The 27,960-nt window shown below is 27.7% G+C and overlaps 1 protein-coding gene across 1 annotated transcript in view; it reads left to right on the top strand.

Annotated features, from left to right (window-relative positions):
- The window catches only part of Ec (ubiquitin specific peptidase echinus), a 60,889-nt gene that overhangs the window by 2,885 nt on the left and 30,044 nt on the right, over positions 1-27,960 (top strand). Inside the window, exon 2 of the mRNA XM_074249025.1 lies at positions 16,437-16,700. Coding sequence (XP_074105126.1) covers positions 16,458-16,700 — 243 coding nt within the window. The 5' untranslated portion in view covers positions 16,437-16,457. The remainder of the gene's footprint in view (positions 1-16,436; positions 16,701-27,960) is intronic.

Here is a 27,960-nt window from a genome sequence, read left to right as displayed (position 1 = left end):
AAATGTTACTATATAATTTCTCCCATTACCATAGAATTACTTTTTTTTATGCTTATAAAATTCTTGAATAAGGATCGGAAATACGTAATATGCGAGCGTAGGTCCATGGACCCACGTGTGTTCTATTGTTTCATTTTAAAACAATGAGTTACTTATAATAAGTTTATATACATTCATTATTTCTCGTCACCTATGATATTTTTTGCTATTTTTAGTTACATATTTTCCATTAAACTGGAGTAGAAAGTTTCAATACAACAGCGAGCTTTATTATAAGCAAAGATATATTTTTTAATTTATTTTTGAGTTACAAAATTATTAATATCATAAATTATAATAAATAAAAAACAGAACTTTTAAACTCATGCCAGAGTCCAACTATTAAATATCAATAATTTCAAAATAAAAAATTAACATTTATTTAAACATTTTCCAAGAGATCTTTTATACAAAAAACTATAAATACAATACTTGTCCTTGATATTAGACGATTTTAAATTAATTATTTATAAAAATTATTTGAATCGTTAATTTTCAAGGATTGACCTCAATACATATTTTCAAGTGAAAGAGATTTAATTCAATTTTTCTCATATATATGCACATGCATTGTACATAGAAAACTTTTTTTAAAAGTTAAAAATTTCAAAAGATTAATCGATTTATTTTTCTTTGTGATACAATTTGCGGCAGTAGCATACAATCTCTTTGTATATAACAACATCGTGAATCGTAGTAAGCACATTATTTATACTATTATACTTAATATGCATATAACTATAGAACCAAAGTAAAGGCGTTGACGCAAACTGACGTAATTGTAAACTAACGACTTATAGGTATTGGTGTACGCGGGATACAACACTCGGTAACTAAACTATCCGTCGAGGATGCAAAATCCAATGGTAATAAATATTACTTATGATTTTATAGTGGTGCTATATACATTTATAATAAAGCAGACGATGTGAATATTATCAAGATAAATTATCGTAAGTCATAACTGATGATTATACACACGTTGGGATAAATGTCAGTGGCCAAAATTTATTCAAAGTTCTTTTAATAACCATTGTGTCGGACGAATATTTCAGGTCGTATATTAACTTGAGTAAAAATTTTTATAATTTTTAAATCAAAAGAATATATATTAAGAAGACACTTAATAATTTTTTTTTTTTTAACAAACAAATTTTTTTCAAAAATTTCTTATTAAAAATAAAGAAAAAAAACTGATGAATGCAAATTATTTCTAATATTTTCTCAGTACAAATTCATTTTTTAAATAATTCAAAATACGGTCAGATATCTGATTTAAGAATCATAAATTTTGATTTTTTTTTTAAGAATTATCAGATGTACTTAAATTTTAGGAGATATTTTTTATTCAACTTCACTGCTTCTTTAATAAGCATTCACGAAAAAAGTTTCATGTTACGAAGTTTACTTAACTACAAGGTTAGTAGTAAGTTTATAATGAAAAAAATTCCACCACGGTAAAGTGTTTTTTTCTTTAAACCTTTTTTGCCGTAGTAGTTTCCATACATTAATACAGTCATATAAATACGTATACAAATTTTTCACAAGCTGTGTTTCACGTCTGTTTAAATGGACAACAAAAAATTATTAAGACAAATTTTATCCGTTAATCCCTTGGTTAAACTTTCGTTTCAATAACATAGTTTAGTCACGATAAAAATGATATGTATCCACTACAAAATGATATCACGAAAACTTGTGATTAAAAAAAAGATAAACTTTTAAATGCGTAAGTCATCTTATTATTTGGTTAAAATTAAAATTCCTGGATAGCACTTTCAATCCCATCATTTATAAATCTGAAATAAAAATAAGTGTATCAATGAATATAAACTTATGCTCATAATTAATCGCTTACTGTTTAAGCATCATTTATTGCTGTTTAAAAAATTTTATCTTAATTTTTTCATATCACAATACATTAAATATATTTTAAAAAATAAAATATAGGAAGAAATTTTCTTTCGAAGTGCATTTTCGTTTAATTTGAAAAAACAGTGTATAGTTTTTAAAAATAGATTTTAGTGGATGGCATAAAAATGTAAAAGTTTTATCAAACTCATCAATTTTTTCCAATATTTGACACGCATATTGTATAAAAATGTATTACCAATACAAAATTTTCTATCAAACTTTTGCTTGATATAAAAAATATGAAAAAAAAACCTTAGTTCGGTATTGAAGAATTTATATAATATAACAATGCTTTCATATGTGGATTAAATACATATATAATGTGTAATATTGTATGGAAAGAAACGACCTTATATCCTGCACTTGATCAAATATTTTCTTGAGTATGGTTATACGAGGTGTGCATGGCTCATGCAATGTTTGTCTACTACAAGATACAAGAACAAGAAGTTAAAATAAAAGGGCGACCATGTGGTATAGCGTCTACTGGCAGTATTATATGATAGCTGAGAAGAAGCTCAGTTTAAATTTATGATTCGCAAGAGAATATTGCAATGCTTCTTTTTCTTTAAACTTATTTTTGTCTTGTCAGTTTTCTCTTTGACACCACAAAGATCCTAGTGTATATATTATCAATTCCAGTGGCTTATTCACAATTAATAACTTTCTGCTTATTCATTTATTAAGAATCAAATAAAACCTCTATTGATAAATATATTCATCATTTTTATTTTTAAATGTGTGGTGTATAGTTCATTGATCTTTGAAAGTTCAGAGCTTAAAAAGACTTCTCTCATCGTGTATCGATGTTTCTTGAATTTTTAATTACAATTAGCAATTTACAAAGGTAGATTTACAAAGAACCATGTGAGTAATTCAAAAGTTACGCATGTACTCTTCAGCCATACTATACCGTGTGGGAGTATATGTTTGGTAAAGGTGTCTGGCTTTAACGTTTACTTAACAAACAGTTTTTGTTTCTCATTCTCGCTTTATAATTTAGTTCTTCTACGCTCATTCATGAGCAAATTTCTACCGTACAATTTATAAATAATTTATAATTTTAAACATTTTTTCGTACTTAAAAAAAAAAAGTAAACTTTTTTTTTAATTTACAGAAATTTTATTTTCCAACATGAAAATTTTTGTTGAACAAATATTTAAAAAAAAAAACGGATAATGTACAAATAAAATTTTTGATTTTCAACGGAAGTGACATTTTAGTAGTCTTCCGATTTAACATTTTGACAAGCGTATTAAAGTACATAAAGATTTCGATAAAAAGACATCAATGATTCGTACATACATATATCTGGCAACGTCATCTTTGCGACTTTTTGTCGCGCTTGAACTTCTTCCTTTTTTAACGTAGTGAAAATCCACTGCAAGCCAATGTTGGGTATCCGAAAGAACGCCGAATGAATTTATAATGCACGGGAGTGGCCAGTAGTAGTATTATGTCCATAATACATATACATACGTATTAGTATATAAACATACTTTATATATGTCTAGTTACTTGCGTACATGATATTATCCATCATGGAAGAAAAGAATATCATGATTTCCCACTGCCACAAAGAGTTTTCTGAATAGAATATTATGACAAGTATTAATTATAATTATTTTTCTGTGCAATAAACTTAGAAAAAAATACTACATGTATTAGGAACGCTCAAAATTTACAAAAAATTCCTGAGTTGTCAAAAATTTGGTTTTTTAAAAATTCTTTTTCTTGGTCGAGTAAAAAAAAACATTAAAAACCGAAAAAATTCCATTTTTGAAATTCAGGAAATTGAAAAAAAAAATTTTATTCGAGCTCTTAAAACATGATTAATTAAAATATTTTTATAGTAGATTAAAAAAAAAAAACATTGGTCAAACTTTGAGCCACTCTAATATGTATTTTAAAATTTTTGTGAATAAAAATTCATAGAATATTACTTGAATACTTTGGCGAAGAAGCCTTGACGTTCCAATCCAGATAATTGGAGAGATGATTGATGAAGATTTGGCGAGGTAGTAACAGAAGTTTTTAGTGAATAGTGAGCAGCAAAATGATGATGTATGATAGAGTATCGTAATTATTCGATCCGGAACGAGTGTTACATAAAGCCCAATAATAATTCCAACTTTAAGGGGGAAAAAAAAAAACATTGACAACATAAACACATTAAAAACTAATTTTTGACATTAGTCATTCAAGTAAATTCTTTTTCAATATACTTTACCTAGTAATCGAAGACTATCAGATTGTTCGGTTCTCCACATGCTTTTAGGGATAGGTTTATTTTCTTTAAGCTGCACGATAATAATTACAATCAACAAAGTAATTATCGAAGTTGTTGTTATTAAGTACATAGTAGTTGTGAATACGGAAAGAATGATTCCAGTGTGTTTGACATAATGATCGTAAAGATGAAGCTCCATTATTGTTGTAATTGAACAAAATGACCATATTATAATGACACCTTTAACAGCTGTTGATGCTTTTAATAATATTTTATGCCACACTGTCTCTTTGCAGCAAAATGCTATGTAACGATCGACAGTCAACAGGGTTACTGTACAAACAGTGCTGCGAAAAGTCACTTGATTAATGTAATCATGATCAGTTTTAAACTTTAAGTTACACCAATACACAACAATATTTCTCAAGAGATCCAAAATGTTTACGAAATTAGAAAGTATTAAACTTAAGATGTAACAACCAACTGATGTATACAACGACTTACGCATGAATATTGAGACGAGTATAACTGTATTCATTGAGACAACAGCAATAACAATTGATAAATCAACTATTTTTTGTACGGTACTATCCAATTCAGCAGAAAATGTGAACACATGTTGGTGTGAGAATGATGGTACCGCTGCTTCTTCATTATATTCTTCACCCAACTCTGCTTGTATATAATCATTAAATAAATTTTTATACACCATGATTAGATGTGAACAGCTCCACGTTATTTTGAATACTGAAGCTTATTTAATAATATTTTATATAAAAAAATATAAGAAATTCCCGAGCGATTTTAGACAAGATTCTGCTCCCTAAGCTTTCGTGACATGATCGCATTACATCAAGAGATACACGCGATTGTTTAATTTACTTAAGTGATAGAAAAAATAGTTAAAAAATTAATTACATATTTTTGTGTCAATAAATTCAATTTTTATTGCATATCCTTTTTATGAAAATAAATTCAATAACTTATCATAGGAATGTAAAAATGTTTTTATCATTATTTTCTTTACTTAAAAAAAAAAAAAAAAAAAAAAATGAAAATTTTACGTGGATTTTCAATTTTAAATTTATAAATATAGAAAATTTTTTTTTTTTTCTTTAGGTCAATATTATATATGATGCATCGTAGCGTAATCTCTATAAATCTTAAGTTATCCCAGACGTAATTGGAAGGTGAATGTATCTATAAATTCCAATATGGATAATGTGTCATAAAGAAGTCGTAATAAAAAACCATGTCCATTAGGGTGGGTCAAAAAAATCGAATAATTTATTTTTGATTTTATACTCTGAAAAATAGGTTCGTAGACACCTAAAAAGAATTCTCTTCAAGTATAAGCTCTTAATTATAACGGGAAGGTCCTCCGCTTTGCGGGTTTCTATTTTTTTCGAATAATCAGATAAAAAAATTTATATCTCGCTTCCAACTGCTTGGAAAAATATTCCGTGGCATAGATTTTGTGAGAAATTGAATGCTTTACAAAAAAGGTCTCTTATGACTTTTTCAAAAACTCAACCGATTAAAAGATATTCATAGTTGAAGTTTGGCTATTTTAAGGAAAATATTCGTTTTTATTATGAATTTTATAAGTCAATGAAAAAAATTATTTCGGATTGCGGAACTCATGATTTTGTAGGAAATTTACTGCTCTACAAAAATGGTCTCTTATGATTTTTTGATTAAGTGAAGCCGTTACGAGATATTCATCGTCAAACATTAACGAATATCAATATTTCCAGTTTTTGATCAATAATTCGATAAATTTTAATTTAAACTATGAGTTTCAGGAAAATTTACATAAATTTGAGTTTCGATCGATAAAAAATGTTATAATAAGTTAGATAAAGAATTATTGGAATTATCATTGATTTTCCTTGGAGAAATGCCTCAAGAAAAGATTTCTTTCAAACGTCCTGGTGCTGTTCATCATGCTAGATGGATGGCTAAGGCCATTTATAGTTTGAAAATGTATCTATTCAGAGATGAATTCAAACTCTCTCAGAAAGAATTGCATGGTCTTCGTCATTTCTGTATTTTTATAGTCACATTGTATTTAAAAGCTTGGTTTTCATCAACTTCTGCAACAACTGCTGCTTATCATGACTTGCAGTTTATGAAAAATTTATTGGAGTACAAACATATCAATCCTTTGATTTCTTCAGCTACGTGTGAAAAAATGATTTCGCACTTATGGTATTTGAGCGATGAACTTGCCATTTTATCACTGTTTGACGATGGCGTTCCATTAGAAGTAAAAAAACGTATTGTTGAAGCTGTTAATACTCGTGAAGGTACAGATTCTAAAGCTAAAAGATTTGAATTCATTGGCGCAGAGAACTCTGAGTGACTTTGTGTCTAAAAAGTCATTAAATCTTTTCAAAATCTTCGATCTACCGTATGACTTTCTTGATGTCGATGTTGAATTATGGCCTACTAATGAGAGTTATCTCGAAAATAAAGAATACTTTCAACAACTAAAAGTTGTCAATGATTCAGCAGAGCGAGCTGTTGCATTAGTCAGTGAATATAATCAATGCTTGACAAAAATGAAGAACAATTCCAGTACTTATTGCAAGTTGTCAAAGAACATCAAAAACATTCCCAAATTGTAATAAAAGAAATTATTTATAGTAATAGCGTACTGTTATGTTAAAAATATAGACAATTATATTGCAATTGATAATTCAATAAAAAATTTATCTATAAAAAAGTTAAATACTGGTTGTTTCTCACTTGATTCAATACTTTTCATATTAAATTTGACAAAGAAATATGTCATTCACTTCAAATTAAACTAATCATTGGCTATATGTCGAAAAAAATGCTCTAATTTCTTGTTTTAATGCAATCAAACAAGCTCAAGACTGAAAACAATATTAAAAAAATTGTTTATAACATTTTTTTATCGATCGAAACTCAAATTTATGTAAATTTTCCTGAAACTCATAGTTTAAATTAAAATTTATCGAATTATTGATCAAAAACTGGAAATATTGATATTCGTTAATGTTTGACGATGAATATCTCGTAACGGCTTCACTTAATCAAAAAATCATAAGAGACCATTTTTGTAGAGCAGTAAATTTCCTACAAAATCATGAGTTCCGCAATCCGAAATAATTTTTTTTCATTGACTTATAAAATTCATAATAAAAACGAATATTTTCCTTAAAATAGCCAAACTTCAACTATGAATATCTTTTAATCGGTTGAGTTTTTGAAAAAGTCATAAGAGACCTTTTTGTAAAGCATTCAATTTCTCACAAAATCTATGCCACGGAATATTTTTCCAAGCAGTTGGAAGCGAGATATAAATTTTTTTATCTGATTATTCGAAAAAAATAGAAACCCGCAAAGCGGAGGACCTTCCCGTTATAATTAAGAGCTTATACTTGGAGAGAATTCTTTTTAGGTGTCTACGAACCTATTTTTCAGAGTATAAAGTCAAACATAAATTATTCGATTTTTTTGACCCACCCTAATGTCCATCTTCGATGTTAGAACTTTTAATAGTAACGCCCTTTTTTTCTAATTCACACATAAAAAGGTCATTCGGCAGCCGAAATGGAAGTAGATTTCATGAAAATGAATGTAAAAATCTAAAGTTTTGGATGACGTTTCGTAAAACGAGTGCAACAGCAAATTTTATATTTGGTATAGCGGAATAGGACCTACTTTTGAGATAAAACATATAGTATGGTACTCAAATTAAAGCTTATTTGAAGAGCTTTCAGATGCAATTAACAGAATTTCGACAAGTTATTCCATTCAAGAGTTATTCGAGCAAGAAAGTGAAGAAATATAAATTTTTATGATTTTGAAAATTTCAAAATCCTGGCATTTCTAAATTACTTGACCGATTAAGCTCATCTACGAACTTGACTTCGGTATCTATCTGTAGAATAATTATGTTGAGTTTGGTAAAGATCCGACGTAAATTGGCGACGCTATCGTCGTGACAAGCCGCGTTATATTTGATATATATATATATATATATATATATATATATATATATATATATATATATATATATATATATACATATATAAACTTTTGAACCATATGCATTTTCCGACTCAGCTCGACAAGTATAGTCGAAATATAGCAAAATTTTTCAAAAGTTCCGTCATGAGGGCCAATGCAATAGTTAGATTTCTATGAAATCTACTAAAAATGAGAAAGTTTAAAAAAAGTCAATCATCTCTGACATTAAATAGAGTTCTCTTAATCTGTAATTGAAAAATATAAAAAAATACATATATTGAGTTTTTTTCTTTGCTAATCTCGGTGAAATAATGGCTTATCCTTGGTATAATTCGTCACACCTCTGGATAGTAATCATACTTGCGTTTCTCTTGTACTGTATGAGTTGCTGTTAATAACTTAATTTTACTTATTGAGAGTAATTTTTTAAAAATTTTATTTTTGTTCCCTCAACTATTAAATTTTATTTAATATATAAAATTTTTTTTTTTTATAGCTCCAAGCTTTAAACTTTATTTGTTATTTCATTGAGATTATATGTGTAATTTACATATCGCACTTTTAAACAAATTGTACATAATTTTAGTTATTTACATTTCATTTAACACTGCGTAGTTTTTGTATTTATAAAAAATTATCATCGAGTCTTGTGCCTTGAGGCTACACTAAAATTGTCTTCTATCTTCGCTATAAGAGCCCTGCTTCGCATTCGAGAGGTTTCGTGCGTCCAGCCAGTAGAACGGGTTTTGAAAATAATATTTTTTATATTTTTTGTATGTTTCCTTGTTTCATCCACCTGGACCACTAAACTGACTCGAGGAACCGTGCAAAATTTAATATTCTGCAGGTGTGCATTTGTTATATGTACCACAAAAATTCTTACATTCTTCTATCATATAATACTGCGTATTTGTAATACATTCAATGATAAATACTGTCCACTTATTTTTTAAAAATAAAAACATAGCTTATTACAAAAACGAAAAAAAAAAAAAAAAAATTAATTGAATAACTAAAAAATATAACAGAAATAATGTCTGCAGTTTGCATCTATTTCTGTAATAATTTATCCTAAAATACTTACATATTTTTTATTCTCTTTTAACGCTTTGGCAACTCTCCCAAGCTATTTCAATCTATTTTCATGTTCAACCCGAGGGGTAACAATCAAACTATATGACCCAGCCTTGACATGATTGTGCAAGTCATTCAAAATTTACAGAATCACATTTTCCTCCACATCAATAATATATACACAGTTAATTAATTAAATCAATTTTATTGAATAAAATATCATAAATCATGACATTCCTGACCTAATTAATTATCTAAATTATTATAATAGACTCAAAAAATTAATGATAAACTTTATTAAACTTCTATCTTTCTAAGAATTTAAAATAAATTATAATAATGATTTTTTAATTGATAATTAGATAAATGGAATCTAGATCAATGACAGTTTTGAAAAAACAAAAACATGTTAGATGTGATTAATTTTCATGTTTTTAATTTTTCGCCGAATCTTGTTAGTTTGTCGCTTCTGAAAATAAAGAACCGGATTCACCTGTACTTAACTGTAATTATTGATGTCTTGGTGGTTTTTTAACATAGTGATTTGTTTGGAAGCACCAAAACTCAAATCTACAAAAATAACCACTCATCCTCATATTGTATATGTATACATGAATACATATAAACATATACATATGTGTGTTAAGACCAGTCCTGTCTGTTTTTCAGACGCAGGTGGGGTGCCATGATTGCAGAGCCAAAGTAATTTTAAAAGAGTTCCCATTTAATTGGCCACCTTGTGACTTAAAGCTTCGGGCTCGGTGGCCCGTTCTACGTTTATCTTATTATTATCTTTACCTTTACCTTTACCTTTACGACACACATTTTTACACTCACGTATTCATTTGTATATACATATATCTATAAATATATGGGTAAAATTTTTGACTAATAACCAAAACGATTTAGAAATATTGTTTTTTCTTAAATTAGATAATGAACTTAACTTATAAATATATTACAAAATTATAACTCAGGTTTTTTGAGTCATCAACATTTGTTATTAATTGTTATTAATGACAAGTATTTTTAACTAACTCATGAATATTTATGAGTAGTTTCAATTCGTTTTGGTTTAATAACAGTCACCTTCGATTCGGTATGTCAGGTGTGTGTTAAAATTGATCAGTGATTCGAAAAAAACAATCTTCAAGGTTGATAAATTTTGTTTGTTATTTTTTCTATCGATTATAGGATTTTTTGTAGAGTGAAGCATGTATTGTTTATTCTTTAATAAATATTCGCAATTGAATATGTACTTTTGTATTTATAAGAATTTATATTTATAAAATTCAAAAAGCTTAAGAGCAAGTTACATTCCAATTGAATTGCTTCATGATACTGTGGAGCAGTTATTTCTTCTTATCTGAAATGCTAAAAATGAGTAAATACCTTGGAGGCATTGTGATATAAATCAGTATATAGAAAAGTTACCGAGTTGAAGTCTATCATACAGGTGTGCTATTATTGTCATCTCCTTCAGGTATTTCAGGTATTAAGATCCTGTAAAGCATAGAATATTACTGTGAATGCAGTAAGTCTAAAAAAGTATCTCTATGCATAAAAAAAAAGAGTTATTTGCTTGAAAAAAATTTTTTTGTCTTAACAAAATTTAATTATTGGTTCTAGTGAATTTGTCTTAATCCAATTTTTATCAATCGATTTAAGAGAACTTTTTTAATTTAAAATTTATTCATTTTCAATTTCCCGCTAAGAAAATCAATGATTTTCTGGAACCAAAAATTATTTATCTCAATTCAAGTAATTTTCGAAACAAAAATTAAACATATTTCTTCTAAAAAATTTTTATCCATTTAAAGATTTTTTTCTTTTAAAGTAATACATTTTTTGTCTGTCTCGTATATAATATAGTTTATAAGCCTCAGATTTGTCGTCATAAGTTTGACTATATTATGGATCTCAGCATGAAAATTTTGAAGTTATTTTTTCAATTCCAATAACAGCCATATATTATCTTTATGAATATTATATAGCTACGAGAAAATACTCCAACAGATAAAGAAAGGAAAACAATATTAATAAAATAAAACCTAGAGACCAGATTGAAATTTAGAAAAAGAGATGTGATAAAAAAAAAGAGAAAGATCAAAGAGATGTAAATAGTTGAAATAAAAAAAAAATCACTTTACTCATGAATATTCACCTGCGAAGGTTTTACGTTTATGGTTTGAAGAAACGAATGAAAGACGAGGTGTCACATAATGAAAAATACACATCCAAGCTTTTTAATCGGCCGTGAAGGGAATCTTTCCACATCATTCGGTTCAGAGTATACCTCAATGGAATAAAAACACCAAGTTATTTTCCTGAACTTCATTAGCGAGAGAAATTTTTTTTTGTTTTCATCATCACAGAGGTATGCGCGGATGTAATGCATAACTCTGGAACAATTTGTTAAATTAATTTAAAGTGTTCTTTCTAATGTAGACAAACGCACACAATCAATGAATTATACTGTAGTGTATACACGATTTCATTGTCTTTATTGAGTTTTTTGAGCTTCAATTATACACAAACAATTTTTATTAAACTTTATTTTTTTTATCATTTTTTCCTGTCTATTTCCCTGTGGAGTGAACGAGGTCAGTTGAAAAGTTAATAGTATGCTAATAGAATAGAAAATAGGATTACCGTACTCTGATTTAACTATTAGATTTATCTACCTCTTTGCTTGAAAAAGAAAGAATTCCGTTTGGTTGCTTGAGATCTGACTCTGTCAGGGATGCACTCCTCAAATTTGTTTCCTATTTCGCTTTAATTACTAACTGTTATTGTGCATCCCTAATGAATAGTAACAAATTATGCTAAAAAATTTAATAACTAGTGTAGGAATTAAAAAAATTGTTTCGTAACAATAATTACAAACTCCAATTTTTTAATAATACAATAGCGCAATAGAGTATTACACGATCTATAATACAAAACGTTAGAGAGTACTTTATGATCAAAAAATTTATTTCGTTTCTTTTCTGAAACCATGTTTATTACAAAACTCCTGTTAGTTCACGAAACCAACATAATTTGTATACTGTTTTAAGATAATTCAATGAAAATTGATTCTGTAATTTTCAAAAATTTTATTTAGAGTCATAGAAATGGAAAAAAAAAAAAAAAAAACTAAAATAAGCCCAAAATTTTCACTCTTAGCAATAGAAAAATAAAAAATAAAAACATTAAAAAAAATTAAATGAGTCGTGCATTTTTGGATTTTTCAAACTTTTTGTATTACTGATTCTGAAGTAATATCTGGCTTAAGTTAATGCAATTTGAAGTTATTGCACAAAAATTTATCATGAAAATAGCACATGATTGATAGTACAAATATATGACATGATTGACGTGACAAAAATTAGATTGAATGTATTTTAAATCTCGTTTCCTTTCATACAGCTAGTAGTCACGTGCTGGATAGCTTTCATTTCATATTCAATTCTTCCAACATACTTTCCTTATATATTCAGATGCTGGTGTATCAGTGTCAATAAATTCTTGTACTTTGAACCAAGTAAATTTTCTTCAGTATATAGAAGAGATAGAGATATAGATATAGATAGAGTCAACTAATGTAAGTAAAAAAAATTCATTACGTGGCTTGGACGGAAATCCCGCATTGCAGAAAATTGCGTTCGCTGACATTTACAAATTGCTGCGGATGGTATTTTACACTGAGCCATTGTCGATTTGGCACTTGTTTATGTGTATTAAAAAGTTTACTTTTTACTTTAGTTTTGTTCAGAGCAATAGTTGAGCGAATTTCGCAAACACTTTACGTAGCTAAATAATAAATTGTATACAACTTACTACTTAAATTTTTCTCATGTAGGTCATTAACATACATACTCAACTTATTATTATCATTATGAAATCATATATAATGTGATAACAATAATATTTCATAAACTTATTTAAATAATAAAAAAAAAATATTATACGAAACAATTTAAGTGGAATTGTGATCTACTTTGTTAAATATTTACATATTTTTTTTATTACTAAATAAAAAAAATAAATAAATTATTATCTAAATAATCTTCTTCCGATTCCTTGTTTAATTAAATTTTCGTCCGCATAATAATAATGTAGCAAGTTAAAATTAGAGTTAATTCATATCAAATAAATTTTCTAAATATTTTTGAGAGTAAAAAAATAAATTATCAAATTAAATATAAAGTTGTGGAAAATGCATTTTTTTTTTAAATTTATTTTTAACTTAAATTTAATGAATAATTAAATTATAGATGGTTAAATTGAATGTAATTTAATTAAAAGTTTTTTTCAAAATGCTTTAAGATAATTGCCTTAATTAATTACTTTTGGATAATTCAAGAAGTTCAATTGGCGCGTTTAAAAAGTTAATAACTGAGACAATTCAATTAATAAATTTTTTAATAAATTGTTAAATGAAACAATGATAAATTTTATTTGAAATGAAAGTTGTAAAATTTTCAAACTAAATACTTCGCAACTTCTATTTTTATATCCAGTGTTAATAAACTCTTTCTTTAAAAAAATGTATTAAATATATTATATACATTATGTATGTATATTTAAGTTTGAAAGAATAAAAAATTAAACAAACTCGTAGCTCACATTAGAAACACAGTTAGATTATAAATAAGCTTTGCACCTAAACGTACATTATGTGATGTTATTATTCAAAAGACTGTACACACGTCTGGACGAAACTACATGCACATATGCTAGGCACGTACACATATGAGATGATCGTGGTGAGAGAAATAATGGAGCCGCGACCTCCGACTTTTAATTTTGTCGTGTGTTCATTCAAAATATTTTCTCTAGTGAAAAATTGTGATGTTTATTTGTTTTACTTTCGATCATGAATTACTATTTACTCTTTTTATAAATCGATTTAATTTTAACGTTAATGATAAATAGATGACTAAATATACCTAAAAAAAAAAATTTATTTCAATATTACCTCATACAGTATGCATTGGCTCGTGTCCAGCAAAAGATCCGCGTTTGATTCTGAGTATCGAAGGACTTTTTCATTCTTTTTTATCCATTCAATGAGCCACAATAGAATATAAATTAATTTTATGCCGGAAACATCGAAATTTCATTTAATATATGTATAGTAGTTGATGAGTCAATAAACAGACTTTAATGTGAAATAATATAAATTATAAAAATTTTAAGTTAATCTCAAAAATTTTGATAACATGAAAAAACTGATTCTGTACCATAATTAATGTAATTAAATTTAGTATCATTGAAAAAGTCTTAACCTTTTTTTGAGCTAAATTTGATAGTTATATATATTTTATCGTTTCAAACAATATTATGTAGAAACATCTAATCTGGTAAGTTTAAAAACTCTCAAGCTCAATTGAATTAAGCAATCAATGGAACATTTAAGTAGATAAACTAAGATAGAAAATGCTGAAAGGTTAATTCAACGTGAAGTAAAGCAAATCCAATTGCTGTACAATAAAATAAAGAAAATAATAAAAATGATGATACTACAAGACCACCCTCAAGCACGTACGCCCTGACCACTCTAGAAACGGCGAGCTCTCGAATTAGAGCTGTCTACTCAGCTGTACATTTCGTTCAACGCGTCACTACCACATACATTTTTCATCTTGTCTTATCTTCCAAGTATAGTTTTTTTTTAATTTTTTTCTCTTTACAATTATTCGCATCATTTATTCGGAAATTTTATTTTCCGTTATAAATAACACTGATAAAAAATTTACGAAAATAACGATATACAGAAATAATGATGAATAAAAAAAATATTTACATTTTTGATATAATGAAAATAAAAATCTACATTGATGAAGTAAAAAAATTATTGAGCCAAGTAAAATTTACTTAAATCAAGAAAAATTTCTTAGCTCAAAAATTTTTCAGCTTGACTCTAATTATTAAATCCTTCATAATGATTTTTTTTCTTTTAACTCAACTTAATTTTTTTATCTGTGTAAAAGGTAATCGTTTTTTAATTATTGTCATCGTTCAGGAATGCTCATTGATTGTTGTATTATTGTACAGAGATAATAATAATGAAGAAAACTATATATAAATATTATTCGTAATGTTGTTTTCCTTGGAATGAAAAGAACCATCCATACGAGGTTACGTTTCTCCAGAATAAGGAGTAAGCGTTCATAAGTTTTATTCAGTGGCATGTGTCCTCGTCGCATGCTGGACACACGATATCAATGATGACCGCAACGATGCCAAGTAATTGATTTTGTAAATGCATGGTATTATATAAATTGAATTGAATAAATTTCTAAAATTATCGTTTTACCTGTTACGTACATAGTGGGTGTCAGGATATACATATCTCACTAGAAACAAATTTTTTTTTTATTTATACTATTGTAGAATTGATTATAATAATTATAACGAATTAATTAATACACAGAAGGTTTTTAATTTAACAAGTATTGTTGTAATCATTAGCTTTATACACGTCAATAAATATACTTAAGCAATTAACGAGAAGCTCTGTGCATAAATATATGATGAGATAGTTTTGCGTTAGAAGTAAACCTTGATATAGTTGTGTTCACACGCTTCTTAACGAGGTCAACGATTTCCACCTTCCGTTGAGCAAATTACACCAAAGAGCCTAGGTTTAATGTTCAGTGTGTTGATTATTATAATATGTATTTCATTACGAACCGCGGGGATAAATTAAAATGTTATGTTTGAGTTAGTTAAAATTAAAATGCAGAAAAGTTAACAAAGAATAGAACATGATTCATATTTATATTGTGTACTAGCAGAACGTGTCCGCAAACGGACAATAAAGACATAAATATAAAATATGAAAAATATTTAGATAAACTTGAAATTTATGATTGAGTTTGATCAGTTAAATGCCATTAAACAATTAAAAAAAAATTTTGTATCATTCAGAAGATAACTGATTAATAATTTAAAAAGTTTAATTTTTCTTGTAAAGATATTGTCCGTTTTATACTGAGAAAAAAATATTTATGATCAAAAATATGATAATATACAACCTTAAATATTTTGAACCTAGTTATTACAAAAAAATTTCAATCTCTATAAATTTTCCTGAGCCAAGAAAATTTTTCTTGATTTTCAATAATTTTACTCCTATGCACAGTTCAAATTTTATATCAAATTAAACTATAATTTAATTTGTTACAGACGCAATGACTTAGAAATAAAATGACCGCCACTATGGGCTTATCGCAGCAACAGGTTGCATCTCAGGACACGATTGATTATGGAAATTATTTGCAATCATCGCACAATCGTAAAGTCCTCGGCAGCATAAATGATCGATATCAACTGCAGAATAATCAAAATCTTAAACAGAACATCAGAGATCACAACACGAGCTTCACGAGCACTAAAGGCTTGCTCAATGGACCAGGACAGAATAATTGCTTCCTCAATAGCGCTGTTCAGGTAATTAAATTTATATTTTATTTTCATTTTATGTGTGCAATCTACTCAACCGTAAATCCTTACAATCAAGTAAGTAGCTTATAAAATATTTATATTAATAATAAATCAAAAAAATATATTTTTCATTCCACTATAAAACAAAAAGCAAAGAACTTGATTTAATTGCAGTTAGATATAATTTACACATTTAATAAATTAGTATATTAATCCTTTGTGAACACGTATGTTATAACATGTCACGCGTATAATTGCGCCCTTTGACCGGGAGTGTGGCGTGGTCGCGATCACTTTCTCTATGTATACCCAACCGGTCACTAATTTTCAAACTATCTCGCTGATCAATCAATAAGTCTTTGTGCATGAATGTTATTGCTATTGAGTATAGGTACAAAGAGAACTAAACAGTGTATGTGAGCTGAGAGCTGCGAGTGACACGTAATACATATAATACGCTATATTTCAAAAGCCAGAAAGGTGTGTCAAGATATACTTTGTCTTTTACTACGACATTTATAATTATTTGAATAAATTAAGGTACGGCAGATTAATTTGACCTATATTTTCTTCTACTCAACGACACTTTGTCTTATTTTTTTTTGTTTGCTGTTATAAATATTACCTTTAAGTATAAATTCTATTCTCTATAATCGTGACTTTGATAACTGTAGAGCTAAAATAAGTACTGGCTAAAAAATAAAACTCTGACACATAAATACTGGTAAGATTCAAACGCTTGATGAGTTTGGAAATTAGTCAAAAGAGATTTCTCGGACGAAGAACTACACGATTAAATTTACATCTCACCTTGTACTTGTTTAAAAGTTTCTAGCTAGCTTTAAATCTACTTTAAGATGTATTTAGAAGTTGTCAAGAGTATTTTACGTTTTCAAAGTTTGGTCAAATCCTTTAAATTTTAGTGAACTGAAAGTAATTGTCGGAAAAAAAAAATTTCATTGTAAAATTAACTTTAAATGTATTATTTTTTTTTTATTGAAATATTACAAATAATCATTTTTAAAAATAATTTTTCTTAATCGAAAAATTGATGAGATAATAGAAAAAAATGAGGTTGTTAAAAAAAATTTTAAGCGCCATTTTTATGTTCAAAAATTGCAAACTCTTGATTCGAATAATTACCAAGCATATTAATTTTAGAAAAGAACGGCATTCAAATTAAAATGGTCGTTTAACTTAAAAAAGACAGTAATATTTGAAGGGTATCAAGTTCACTTGAAGTAATATATAGACAGGTTTATTCTACTATACAATAAGTTAAGTTGGTAAAATTGAGCATTAAAGAAAAAGTCACTGAATAAGACTCTTATAACTTGGGAGTTGATTGTTTTAACACCTGGATCAAAAATGAACAGAAAAATAAAATAATAACTGGCTACAAATAACGATTGCTCAGCTACAGTACAAGTAATACTGCTCTCTTCCCCCGCAAGTCTACCGTTTCCGGGAAGTGATTAAATTAAAGTCTGGGTGTTGTGATTTTAGCAAGTAACACGCGTACGCGCAACATTATTTCCATTGAAAGATGAATTTATTTCGTACATCAGACATCAGATTCAAGTACATCTTATCGAAATGACTTATTAAATTGTATGCCTTATTTATGTACGCACATCCACTTAAAACTCGTTCATCGTGGGAGGAATCTTGAAAAAACTGCTAGCTGTTCGTAGTATACAGCAAAGTTTTTATTTGTGAAGTAGAATAGCGGTCTAGTGAAGTAGCAATTTAACAGTAGGGTAAATAAGCGAAGGCGAAGGTGAGAGTTTGCTCCAACCCGGGACTTCCATGAAATCGACGTGTTCGCATCCGGTCGTTTTCAGCACCCACGCTTTTATTTACCGTCTTGAGGTTAAAGTAGAACTGGGTTCAAGGTTTGTGCGGCATCAACTTGCCACGAAAGCTTTAAGTTGTATAATTTGTCTTACATAAATTAAGTACTTGTTGCAATCTATCCTGTTGTTTCTTTCTATTGTTCATGTCATGGTCATGCTTTACATTTAAAAAAATTGAAAAATCAAAAATAAGAAAGTCTACAATGAATAATGAAATAAATTGTAAGTTTAATATAAATATCATTGAAGCAATTAAGATTAGGAAAATTGCTTAATTTTAAAAAGTTGAAAGTAAAGCACAACCTCAAACGCTTCGAATTACTGGATATATAAACCATTCAATTCCTTTTTTAGTCGTAATTAAACGTAACAATAAATTAAATAGTATACTCACTATTTATTGACATCAATAAACATATTTGCGTTAACTTTTTTCGTGACTAGTAAATAGTGTATTATAAATATCCGGACGTACACTCGAGCGTTCAGTCATTGAAAACATTGCACTTGGCTGGGTCATGATGTCACTTTTAAAAGTCCATCGTACTAGAGTTCAAGGTTATTTATAATAATTGTACAAGTAACTATATCGTGTTTTAATAAAATCCAATGATTCGCACAGTTAAAATACTCTACAGGAAGTTATTACCAGTATTCCCACTGTCCTATAAGCGATTCATATACATGTATAGTCTCATTATATGCAGTGTAAATATTATATTTATAATTTAAACCAAGAGAAAATTTAACGAACAGCTATACTATATGGATACTTTAGACTTTACTCTGCAGCTTGGAACCCTAAAGTAGTTTTCTCGCAATACTGCTGGTAGACGAACAGAACTAAAACGTTATGACTTGAAACGAAACGCTATAAACGTCGATAAGAAGTACGTAAATGAGCTACCCAAGTTCCTAATTGAGAATGCAAAGATGAAAAAAAAATATGAGTAAGATATATCGACTGTTTCTCTTGTTTAACTTCTCTTTTACCCTTATATATAGTTATAATTTTAATTTAAACCTTCTACCTTCTCATTTACATAATAGTATTGTGAAAATTCCTAACTGCTCGGATTCAGTTTTACTTATTAACATAATTTGGAACTTTAAATAAATTAGAATTAGTGAATAGTTTTACTAGAATTTAGCTCATATATTCCACATCAGAGAGAGAAATGCATCTTGCTCGGTAATATTTACAAAAATTTTTATTACAAAAGCGGAAGTAAATTTACCGTTTAAAAAGTAGTAATGCATTAATAATCAAATACAATAAAATAATTATATAAACGTACTCCTTATATGATATCATTACAACGGGAAGAAATGACTCATGCTCTTGAAGGTTAAAGGATTTTTAGTTAAAACTTACACCGGACATCCCACACTCACGTGACTCAAATTCATTGTCACTGTCTTTATGATTTAACTCCCCTTATATTTATTCTTATTAGACCTATTGAATAATTTATTATAACCCTTTAACTAATTATACATCATCGACTCGTTTTTATATATGTGTATTATATGGACTATTAGGTCATTGAAGTTAAATAATAACGCCTACTGGAACTGGAAGATCGATGTTCTTCAGGTGCACAAAAAACATTGACCACGCTCTGCACCTGACTTATTATCCAATTTACGAATCCACCCTCTTGAGATTTCATCCATAGGCACGTGCCTCTTGTTTTGGGATGTTTGCAGCTGCCTGGATAATCGTGACTGGGTGAACATCTCAGCAGATGGATATCATCGTCCCATAGTTTTAATTTTATTTTCAAAATAAAATTACAATTTTTTAATCTTTACCTAAAACAGCAATAACAAATGCAATAAAACCATTCCTTTATAGAAAAAAACCTTTTCCGTTGTGAATAAAAATTTTTCATTATTCGTTAGCTCAAGATCGTACAAACGTTTTTGTTTAATCCCATCTTTTTCTTCACAGTTGTTGACTTCCGTTTGTTGTCTTTTACACTTTATTTGATAGGGTTTTGTATAGTTAACTGAAATTGTTTCCTTTAGTGATTTCTCGACATCTGAAAAAGTAAAACTTGTATAAAAATCATTAAAATATAACATTGGGAAGTTTATTGTCGAGTGGTAAAATTTACTGGGCCATGAATCCGGAATTGGTTTCTGTTTAAAAAGATGTAATGCTAATGATGCAAATGAACGTATACATACAGAGGAGATGTATTGTATAGTAGTCGGAGTGGTCACAGAACAACGGTTTTACTAACTTGTTGCATACGACCTGAGTATATACATATAGCAGGTGTCTTTGAATTTTATTTCTGACTCATGGATGTACGACCAGGTGAAACGCCAAAGGTAAAAGCTTCATCCATGTACACATATTCATGTGTTAAAGTTCAGTAGTTTTATGATCCCTTAATCCAATGTTGTGCACAAATTGTAATATGAAACATGTTATCTCTAAAATTATTAAAGAAAATTAATTCTCTATTATCTTCAACAAAAAATTAAAAACATATCAAATTAGTTTGGATTTCAGAAAAAAAAATTTTTTTAATTGTTTACTAATCTTGAAAATCCAAATACCATTAAACATGCAATAAATTAAAAAAAATTTTTTATTTAAAAATATCTATAGATAATACACTTAACTATATTGAAAGACTCTGTAAAGCCTCAGCTATCAACAGTCTTTTTAATTAAAATGACCGCTTTTGGATTATTAACGTTTTACGAGAAAGTGTAATCTATTATGCAAATCAACGAAATAGAATCGACACATTTTTTGAACATGATATTAATTGTTATTTACAAAGCAACTTACGAGTATATTAATAAGTGAACAGATAATTAACATAATATTTTCTACAGTATTGTGATCAAAAAAAATTATGATGGGAAATTTTTCGTATTAAGTTTACTTCTTTTTATCTTTTTCGTTAAAATATTAGCGTATATAAAAAAATGGAAGTATTTTAAAAATAAGAGGGTGACATGGTCGGTTAGTGATGAATTATTGATTGAGTTTGACTATTCCATGGTTTGAAATCCTCCCATCTACATAATACCGTACCCAAGTTCATCCAGTACGTAGGTGGATTTTAAAATTGGTAAAACCCTATTACGATGATCCTGTATACATTAGTTACGCAATGACGAGTACACGACCCATTATACTGATTTACTAAAAAGATAAGTAAACTTTTTTAGTATAAAAGAGCCTACAGTCTAGAGTGCAAGTTAAACAAAGTAAAATATAGCTATAAAACGAAAAGGACAGATGATTAAGGTATAAGTACATGTTCATATATATATATATGTTCACCCGTCTATGAACGTCTTAAAAACCACATGTGGGAAAGTGCCATGATGCGAGACTCTGAGAAACACGGGTGGCTTTGATTATGAATTTAATTTCTGTTCTTATTTAAACAATTTACATAATTTAACTAACTTATGTAAATATTAAATCGTTAATGAGCGTCTACCACTACGGCTATGATATTACGTATTATGATATTAATTTAATTGTCTATAAAATTAAACGAAACATAAATTTTAAATTGTTAATAAATCTGTTAAGGGACAATAAACGTTTGAATTAATTCCATACTACATTATAAAGTACTTAATATTTTCTTATTACTCAATGTTAATTAACCATTTATTCATTTCAATTACAATACCATAGGTTAATTTTCTTTTTATTCATTGCTATAACTGCAAAGAAACAAACGATTCAAGCAAAAAAATTATAATTAAATGATATTTTATGTTTTATATTTACACGGTTATTCATGTATTGATTATGAGAATGTTACGGCGAATTAAAAAGGTCCTTTCAATGCATATGAGTCAAAAGAAGTATATATAATATTTCGAATATATATTAAAGAAAAAAAAAATTAACTTAATTGACGAGGAAAAATCTTGAAGAGACAAATCATGTTACTTTTGTTGCATTTGTACATTGAATGGAAATTTAGAAATCAAATTTTTCGTTATAAATAAAAATTAACAATAAGCTTTATAAAATTAAATTTTGAGTTTTTTTAACCAGTTTAAATCGATGTCAGGAAAAATTATTATTATTTAAATGAAAATTTTGATATTTTTAAAAATTCAGCCTCGATAATTTTTACGACAAAAATACAAAAGATTTAATAAAAATACAGATTACTAAAACAATCACTGAAAAAAGTACTCTTATACATACTATTTGTTCTTGTCAAAAAATTATGTTAATTAATAAAAATTTTCAATTTTCAAATTTCAAAACAAGTAGATTGATAATTTTTTGATAATTGATCATTTGAAAAAAAAGTTTTGACTTGTATCAAAAAATGTTAATTTTCCGAAAGTTATTTTTTTTTTTTTTTGAGTACTTTTATTCACGAATGCAAGCGATAAGCCTTCTCAGATGGAGGTGTAAATTAAAAAATGAGTCTTCAATAATAGCTAAAAATAAATGACTAGTACAACCGTCCCTTTGTCTCATACCTAAAAAAAGAGTTCTACTATTTAGTGGGTCATCACTCACGCATGTCCCGTTGAGTGAGTCTTTTTTTATATTTACTACAAGTAGTAAAATCTATCAGAAACCTGTATCTTTGAGCTCCAGCAGTTTTGCTCCTTTATAGACAGTAGTTGGATCAACCTGTGAAATCTAACCCCAAGTATAGAGTGTAGCACGTACATCTTAGTCTACTTCTTCAGTAATACATTTCCACGAGGCTCTTTGTGTCATTCGGTTCTTATCGAGCTATTACATCCAATGTATATTTTACTGGACCGTAACCATCTCACTGATCTCAAGTTCATGTACCTTCTTTTATTTTTAGCTCTCCTACAAATAATTATTTTTTTGTTTAAATCACCTGATTGTTTTAAATTACATTAATTAACTTACTCATTATCATTATGTTTAAAGAATACTTAACTTTCATTGACAATTATTGAAATACATACATTTTGTAGAGCAAAAGAATTATAATAAAATATCGGTTTCATGTAAAAAAGTTTTTCTGTGAACAATTTTAGCTGATGAGTACGTTCGAAGCCGTTTCATATTTAACAGATATTTATTATCGAATTCCTTTCTATTCGTTATACGTATATATATTATCTTAGAACTATTAGAGTTTAGAGATGCAGGGCGTGGTCACTAAATACATACAGATAGTAGTAGTAGCGGTAATGCAGGCCGATCAAATCAACTTCGAGAGCAAGAGCTAGGTAAGGTGATTGTAAAAAAATTACCGAAGAACGAGAACGCGGCTAGAGTAGTTCATTAGCTTTAGAAAAAAAATAAAACTAATAAAATAACAAAAAAAAAAAGAAAAAAAAATCCGATTGAAGCATATACATGAAAATATACGCTTTAAGCTTACGGGTCTTTTAGTTTTTCACTTCTGTGGTACTATACGCATACACATATTCGTATTATCGGTATATATTTTGATTACACACCAAGCTGGTGCCGTTACGTAAACATTCGCGCAAAATACACAGAGATTTATTTTATTTGTAACTCAACAATTTTCCTATTTTCTCATTTTGTAGCAAGCATAAATTTTACTTACTTTATCCATGTTAATTTTTTTCTGACCTAAGCCATCGTAAAATCTAAATCGTATTTCCGCCACGTTTTATTATTTTTAGTTTTATTTGTAGCCAATGGAATTATTTTGGATTTAGTAACACAAAAAAATTTTCTGCTTACAAAAATAAATTCATTAAATTTTATTTTTCAATAAATAAATAAATAATATAAATGTAAATTTTGTTATAAACAATTTTATAAAATTAAACTAGAAAAACAAAACAAAGATTTATTATGTTGAAAAAATTAATTTATTTAAGTGTACTATTGACGTCGCTTTATAATGCAGAAAATTATTTTCTTGTTCGTGGTGCGGAATGCTACTGGGATTTCAAGTGTCTTGTTTTCATCATTATTCCTCCAACAATAATTAGGATAAATTTCTTTCTGTACTTAAATATTTCTTCAGCTTAAGCTCGTGCCATTTATTTTGTTTTACCGCAACTCACTGGAATCGTAACCAGCCGACCCTCAATTTTCGAAGAACGTTCTTCAGAATTATGTCCAAGATCATAAACATCGTAGCAGCACATACACAGACTCCCTAGCAGAGTTGAGTAAAAGTCTATTACAATAAACATATACATGTACATTGTACAACCAAAGAAATATTTTACTTTGCAACTTTTCAGTAATAATAGTATTTTTTTTTATCTTCTAAAATTATAGTGTTTTCAGCATGTACATGCGTGAAAATTTCAATGAGTTAATTTTAATATAAATGTATAAGCTTTTTTATTAACAGTGTTAGAGGTTCATTGACCATAATCTAGATTTTGAATTAATTGAGTCAAGTGTAACGAGGCTTTACCACGTTGATACGGTAACTGCACCACGTGGGAGCCTTTTTATACAACCGCGTATAAACACTCACTCTCCTGACTCAATTTACATCAATGAAATAGCATCAACAATCTACAATTACAAACTCTGATGCAATCGTTAATTTAATCTAGTAATTCATGCATATATATATTTTTTATTCTTATTTTTTTACACTCACACACGAGTGCTTAGCGGATTTCAATACACAAATTAGCGATACAAACTTATGCATACAATCACTCCTCTATTCAAGTGACAATTACCATTAATCTCTATTTCCTGTCTAACTTGCATCTGTCAAATAAACACACTGGAGATAAGAGTAAATGATACACGAAGTGACCTCAATGTATAACTTTAAGCACTCCAATAATCGCTTCCGTTATAAAAAAAAAAAAAAAAAAAAAAAAAAAAAAAAAAAAACCTGTGATCATTAATTTTAAAATTTTGATTGACAGAAATTATTACTTTCAATAGAAAGTTAGAAGGATACATATATATTAATAACTAATTGATGCACAAAAAAATATTCATTCGCTTGAAAGAAAGAGAAAATATAATTTATAATTAATATTAAATCAGTGAAGAAGTGAGCTTTGTAGTAACCGCTAGTAGCTTACGTTTTTTTATGAAAACACTTGAGTAATAATTGATGGATAAAATGATTATTATTATTATTATTTATACAGCTGATGATATCAACTGGTAGCAGAAGGGAAGCTAAAAAAAAAGGTCTCGGTGGTTATTCTCCGAATAATCAGAATGTCTTAAGTTAATGTGGTATGTATCCAAGACTACAGTTGTGGATAGAAGTCAAATCGAGTAAAGTAAAGCAGTATTAATTTAAGTCTTTGTGAAAAACTACTCAAAAGCAGCAGATCCCACGTGGTTCAAGCACCGTGACCACCACTTGTATAAATGTTGAATAGTAAAAGTTAAAGCTATCTATACACACATATATATGTGTACACTTATGACAAGTGTCAGGACGATGAACGTCATTGACCACATGAGGGTTGATGAAGTACTGAAGACTATTAGTAAATTTACTATTGAATTTTAAGTGATAAAGAGTATGTCTGATACCCATAGCAATTACGTCAAAACTAGTAGAGAATGAGAAGGATGAAATATATATGAATAGGAGGAATAATCATAAGCGGAAGTTGCTACCGGAACAACTGTTTCTTTGCAACAAGTTCACATGCTTTGGCTACTATATATTTTATATACAATTTATCATCATCAGGTTGAGGTCAGAATAATTTTCTTCGTCTTATGTCAGTGGGCGAAGTTGTAGTAGTTATTGTGTAGCATAAGAAGCTTCGTCCACCGTTCCATTCCACCTCCGCACTTAATACGTTGATCAGATAGAAGATAAAAACAAAGTTTCACACGCTGTGATCCTTTTTATCAAACTTTTAAATGTCTTTACAAATCTTTTCTCTTGATACGATAATTATTGTTATTATATATAAAATTTACCTTTATTGGATATTAATTTATTCGGTTTTAGTTTTTATGTACTTTAAAATTTTAATCAGACATATATATGAATGTGTAATGATGTAAATTCATGAAAGTTGATAGTTAAAAAGTTTTATTATATCTTACGAGCATGTTAATGAGTATGTTAATGAGAAAGATGTGAATAGTTAATACTGTTAGCTAAAAGAAACAGTGAGAAATAAAATGATTGAAAAGATGAAGACAGACTTAATAATCAAGTAGAGAAGAGAAATAAGTTTATTGGTCAACGTATTCTTTCGATAATTTTTATTTATTTTTTTTTCATCGATGCTTCAATAGGGTCACGGCACCTGTTATTTCAGGGAATTATTTTGCTGACAATAGTCACGTCGGTCATGACGAACTGTACTGTGTACATACCGTTCTCTATAATCTATTATTAACATATTTTTGAAATAAATAAAAATTTTTTCAGTTACGCTCTCATACGACCGTATTATTAATTCAATATTTAAAAAAGACCATATGAATTATAAATAAATTACAGAACTAGATTTAGATGTGTAATATTATTTAACAGAAGAAGATATATTTTAATTTTTGCAAATAAATGATTCAATTAATTATGATAGGTGTTTGAGATAATTAATATACAGCAATCACTTATATGAATATAAATTGGAAGTTTAGTTTCATTTAGTAGAATTGTATTTAATATGGCTGCCCTATTCCTGACATTAAAATTTCGAAAAACGGACCTTTTCAAATATCTTTTTTTTTTTTCTTTAAATTATTTTATTTCACTGTGAATTTATGATACAAATCATAAACGTAGTAAAAAAATACATTTTTCAATTTAAAGTTTTTGATGTTAAAAAAAATCTAATTTTTTTACTAGAATTAAAAAAAAATAATAAATGTCAACTTTTTGATTTTATAATTTTTTTAATATTGATATTTAAAAATTTTTTCATTTTTAGTTATTCTATTTTTTATGAATTTTAAGGAAGATGTACATATTTTTATTAATGAAAATATTGTGAACCTACTTGCAAATAATTAGTCAAAAGAGAATTTTTACAAATTCTTTAAGGTGTAAATTTAAAAAAAGAAAAAATCAAAACTTGAAATAGCATTTTATAAAATTGTTATTTTTTGTGCATCAATCTAAAAAATTTCATTCATTTTGAATGCTCTTCTTTCCGTCAATCGCATAAAACATAAAAATTTGAATTATTCAATTTAGATGTTTCAACAGTAGTTGTATTACTAAGAATTAATCGATCAATTATCTTACACTAAATATTAATCAGAAGCAACTGTGTTAGAAAGTTATCGAACTAGGATAAATGGCATTGAATAATTGAATGTTATTCCAAGTAATCAACGATCATATTATTCTCATAGTAGTAATACTAAAAAAATAATATTAAGTAAGTCTCCATCATCTTGAATAAAAATTTCAATACATAAATATATCTAACTAATGATTAAAAGCATTCATTTATTTGTATGATGTATATTATTA

Source organism: Cotesia typhae, unplaced genomic scaffold, assembly GCF_013202065.1.
Source record: "Cotesia typhae breed Kobodo isofemale line unplaced genomic scaffold, CoteBio_Ctyphae contig_5, whole genome shotgun sequence".
Lineage (NCBI taxonomy): Eukaryota > Metazoa > Arthropoda > Insecta > Hymenoptera > Braconidae > Cotesia > Cotesia typhae.
Note: the sequence above shows the minus strand (reverse complement) of the source record. Positions and strands in the feature narration are given on the sequence as shown.